The 5100-nt window shown below is 36.9% G+C and overlaps 1 protein-coding gene across 1 annotated transcript; it reads right to left on the reverse strand.

The window, feature by feature from the left end:
* Nucleotides 1-1097: 1097 nt before the first annotated feature.
* On the reverse strand, nucleotides 1098-4240 carry LOC132189822 (protein YIP4b). Its single transcript, XM_059604625.1, has 3 exons — nucleotides 3622-4240; nucleotides 1855-1929; nucleotides 1098-1603 (listed from the first exon to the last, which is right to left on the reverse strand). Exons 1-3 carry the CDS (start codon nucleotides 4111-4113, stop codon nucleotides 1343-1345), a joined length of 828 nt encoding a protein of 275 aa, XP_059460608.1. The 5' UTR covers nucleotides 4114-4240; the 3' UTR covers nucleotides 1098-1342.
* Between the last annotated feature and the right edge of the window lie 860 nt (nucleotides 4241-5100).

The raw sequence follows: 5100 nt of genomic DNA on the forward strand, positions 1-5100 counted from the left end.
AAATGGGTTGGTTATGAGAGTGAGGATAAGTTGATGGAAAGTAAAGTTGGGGAGTTTGATAAAGTAATCAAAGAAGCCTTTAGGTGCATTCATAGGTTTTGATAAAGTAATCAATAAGCCTTTAGGTTTCGAGAGAGAATGCACAATCATGTTTTTATGCTATCACCCAGTCTAACCATGCTTTAGTTGCCCAACAACAGCTTGACCCAGCCACAATGGCTGGGTTACCCAGCAAATGACCCTTCTTCTTAGCTTTAACCATATATATATATATATATATATATATATATATATGAGAAATAATAGAATTCATTATTTTTTCAATCATCTTTTAACCATCTCTATAGTGAATAGATGAACCATTGAATTTGTGTAGAGTCTACGTGAGTCCCACAAATCTAATGGTTTGATCTATTGAATTTGTAAAGACGAAATGAGATGAGAAAAATATTGACGTGAATCATTTCTCTATATAAATGTAAATACAAAAACTGCTACACCCAGCTAACTTAACATAATGAAATACGTATAACATATTTGTGTGATATATATCATTTGAGTTTTGAAGTAGGTAATGCGACAATAACAAGATAACCCAAATATGTATGCGTCATCAAATGAAGCCTTTTCTAATTTAACTAATTCATACAAACTAATCTAATAAAGTGACGAGTATTTCTAAAGCATGCAAGTAGAACATGTTTTTTTGTTAATGCTATTAAAAAAACATGTACTTCTCACATGCTAAAAGACACATATTACTTTATTAGAGTCTTGAAGCTGATATATGTTCACTTCTCTTCAACTCCACAACAAATAAAAACATATTCCCTCACAAACTAATAAAACAGATGCTCCTTATATTACGGCCTTCTATGCCTGCCGAAAATGCGAGAGAGGGATTGCACATCCTAGAACAACATTTTGAATGGATTGGACTTACAAGGACTTTAAACCCAGCACTCAAGTATGATAACTTTTTTTCTTAGATAAGACTTGAAAATTTATACTTTTTCATCTCAAAGACAACTAATAATTACACTTAAGCTGAAAACTAATAAGAATTTTCTAAATTGCAAGTACTCTTCACTAAAGGATAAGTGTAAATACTATTTTATCTTTTAATCAATATACATATCAGATTGAGGATAAAGCAGCGTGTAGTAGACTGCTTCATACAACTAGCATATAGGCAGAATTGTCTCCAGAAGTATCAACGCAGACATCAAAAAATACAGTAACATGAGACGAAAATTAATCATTACATGAAATTTCTATGTAACAGAAAATGCTTTATGATGCTCTCTCATTGGAATCTCTATAATGGGCACTGCTGGTGTATTTAATCAATGGCAATTATGAGAAAACCAACAGATACATACATGAGAAAAACAGGATAGAGCGCAAGGGCTTTTCTCCTTGGGTTGACTGCTGAACTCATGAAAGGATATGCGGCCCAGGAGCTCCACGCCAGCGTCACACATACAACAATCACTTTCAATATCACATTGTCCTTCAACATACAGATTATGGCTCCAACGTCCAGAGGGAACAAGCAATAACCAAGCAAACTCAGACTTTGAAAGAAGATTATATGTCCCCCCTAACATGGCAAATACAAGAACCTCAGCCAAAGTCCACTTCTTACTATGTATGAAAACTTTTTTTCCCTGTGCTTCTCTAATTTACTTTTTTGAATTTTTATATTCTATAGAAGAAAAGTATGCAGACTTTTGCATCTCCAAAATTCAATCTAACAGCATCTGGGTATTTTCATAATCTTGTGTATGCACAATTGTAGACTAGATTTCAAGAATTGTTAATGCTAAGTATGTATGAGAGCGAGGGAATTACCAGCAGCAGTACATTCAAGGTCAGAATCACAGCACCAGCAGCAAGTAGCGCAAATGCAACAGCAAAAACCTCAGACTGAAGATTATAGAAAAAATGACGATGATGAGCAGAGACTCAAAGAGACAAAAATAAGTGAATAAATAACACGAAAAACACTTTGAATGGAAAAAAAAAAAAAGCCTCTTAATAGATATAGATACATAATCAGTCATTCACTTTCTTCATCTTCATTGAATATTACGGTCGATTAGAGTAGCATTGCAACTGAAATGCAAATTGATGAGGCAGAGAGGTATTTAGACTATTAAATTCATGACAAAATTACAGGCTCCATATGCTAATCAAATGCAGCGATCCCAGATGATACATAGCCACTAAAAGTAGGGAGTTGCTTGTAGTTAAATTCCATGTAATCCAAAATATTCCACAGCAGAAACCATAGCTGGGAAAAATAAACCAAGCCATTTTTTGCTAAAACAATTCCAGGAGAGATGTATTCAGTGGAAAAAGGCTACATTGGTACCAGCACTAATCTACAATACTTTATCGGTCTGCTAGAATAGTTGCTAAATATAAGTCATGACTTAGAGATGTGCTAACCATACTTGTCCAATTGGACCAGTCAAAGTCACTTAGAGCATTCCTAGTGAACTAGGCAAACACTAAATTTTACCTAAAACATCCATTTTTTATATTTTAGATAGCCACTTCCCTAAAACACCGCACATTAATCTCTCTTAATCTTTCTATACTTTATTTAAATATTCTTTCTTTATTTCCAATTCTCCAAGTCAAAAAAATATTCTTCTCCAAAGAATCTGAAACCCAATTCCTTGAAACTCAATCCTGAACTCCTCGCAACAATCAAACCCATATCCATAATACCCACGAATAGTTTCTGAACTTCAAACAATTTTTTAAACCATCACAAACCCAATTCTCCCGCAACAAAATTCAAAACCCAAATCAATCTGATTCCATCAATGTCCTCAATCCTCCTCCTATATTTACTTTCCTGATACTCAAATTAATACCCAAGTCTTGTGGATTCGGATCTACAAATCAGCCAAAATTCAAAAACTTTTTCCAGAAAATATAACCAGTTGCTGAAGCAAAGTTTTTCTTAGAGACTGAACTGAAATTCAGATTTTGCGTGAACATGGTTGAAACAAAGACTCTCAAAGACTAACAAGAAGAAGAAGTAGATCAAAAGGAGGAAGCTGACCGTTTGAGATTATTGAGAGAGACAGAGAGAGAACAGAGTATTCTGAATATAGTAATGCCCAAAAATGTAGCGAGACACTCTGACAAGAGGCAAATTTACTGCCGTACTACCGAGCTTGCTGCAGGGGATATTTTGAGCTCAGTTTGGCTAAAAATGGGTTTTGCCTTGCCCACTAGGAATGCTCTTATAGCCTAAACTCTTCCCTAATAAGGAATCAATGTGCGATATATCAGCACCCATATATGGCCTTCGCACTCCTCACATAATATGGGACTAATTTTCTGGGGTGCACAGTATAAATTGACATATATCTGGGGATAAACGATTTATAAAGAGTTATATAGGAAATGCTAGTGATGCAAATTTTGCTCAAGAATCAACGAATTGGTTAAACTTTCAATAATCCTCATTAGTACTATCATTTCCTAATCTTGTCCTGTCGATATCTCAATCATTTCACAGATGCATCATTTGCGGTTCTTTCATAAGATCAAAAGTAAAGAAAGAAAAGGAAAAAGGAAAAAGGCATTGGGCTCGCAGACCTTCTTGACGGAGGCAGACCAGGAGAGAGCGAGGCCTAAGAAGACAATGAAGAAAAAGGGGCCCCAGAGATCCCAATCGCGGAGAGCCTTGCCAGGGTCTTCTCTGTAGGGGTTGGGGAACACCACCAGCTTCAGATTGCTCACGATCCTCGCCAGATCCCGCTTCACCGTGTCCCAGACCGGTTCCGTCAGCGTGTTCGCGGCAGGCCCGAACCCGGTCACCCCGATGCTCACGGATGGCACCTTCTGGCTGGAGGTGGAGGAGGAGGGTGGTGGCGGCGGCGGAGGAGCAGAAGGAGGAGGCAGATGCGACTGTATGAATGGCGAGGGGGAGGAGGAGACCACGGGGATGGAGGCGCGTGGCGGGCTGGGCGGCCGGGCCGGGAGGACCGTGGCGGGGCCCGATTGGACGCTGGCGTTGATCAGATTCTCGATCTCGTCGATGTCCGACTGGGAGGACTGGTGGAGGGGTATCGTGTCGGCGTGCGACATCTTTTCTTTTTTAGATTTTCCGGGAAAGTGTAGGAACGAGATCTGTTTTGAGAGTAGATCTGAGGAGAGAGATCAGAGAAGATAAAAAGAAACGTTTTTTTTCTTCTTTTTTTTTGTGGGGTTCTTTTGGTAATTAAGGTAGGACACAAGTGCAACTGCATGGCCTAGGTCTGGTTTAAAAGAATCGTCGTCACCTTCCTTTTCAATTACTTTAATTTTCTAACTTTTTAAAAGGTCAATTAATTTACAAGTCATCTAAACGTCGTCGCTTAGGAGGCGAGTGAAAATGAGGTCAGTCGATGACTCGGTGGGCTTAATTTGTAAGTTAATTGATTATGATTATCTGATTCATAGACAAATTAATTTGTTTTAATAATCTTTTTTTTTTTTTCTTCTAATCAATATGGGAGGAAAAGGGTCCGTTTTAGTAGTCAGATTGTATAATGATGATATAGATTTAGAGGCCATATAATGTTAGTGAGTGAGTATGCTCTTGCTTGCACAAATTATAGCAATCTTTTGGTATACACATTGTGTTCAGAAACTTCACACCCATTTTATCACTTATTTTAAAGTGACTTTTTATATCGAATATTATAAAAATAAAAATAATATCGGTCGGTGTGGAATGAGTAATAAATAAGTACACTATTTCTCAATAAAAAGATAATTATTAACCAAGTAAAACATGTTCCATGAATCAACGTGAAATGAGCATGAAGAATAACATTTCTCATCAATTTATCAAATTATGCCAGAAAATGACATAAAACTCAAATTGAAGTACAGGAATTTAAAAACAAAAATTAAGAGATTAATCCCCCCGGGGAGTAAAAGTGTAAAACCCCAATTCCGCCTCAAAAGTATGCACCCTCACATTCTATGGCATTCCGGGAAATCAAATAAAATAGAAGAAAAAAAATGTAAATATCATTATATTATTCTTTTTCTCCAAAACATGGGTCCAATTCCCCAATGCTTAAAACA

This window comes from Corylus avellana, chromosome ca8 (assembly GCF_901000735.1).
Source record: "Corylus avellana chromosome ca8, CavTom2PMs-1.0".
Taxonomy (NCBI): Eukaryota; Viridiplantae; Streptophyta; class Magnoliopsida; order Fagales; family Betulaceae; genus Corylus; species Corylus avellana.

Bases quoted from the DNA above. Each gene is read 5' to 3' on its own strand.
- LOC132189822 (XM_059604625.1), bottom strand. From the start codon at position 4,113: ATGTCGCACGCCGACACGATACCCCTCCACCAGTCCTCCCAGTCGGAC. The intron at 1,930-3,621 runs GTCTGCGAGCCC...TATAATCTTCAG, and splicing joins GGTCTGCCTCCGTCAAGAAG to TCTGAGGTTTTTGCTGTTGC. The intron at 1,604-1,854 runs GTAATTCCCTCG...TTGCCATGTTAG, and splicing joins CCTTGAATGTACTGCTGCTG to GGGGGACATATAATCTTCTT.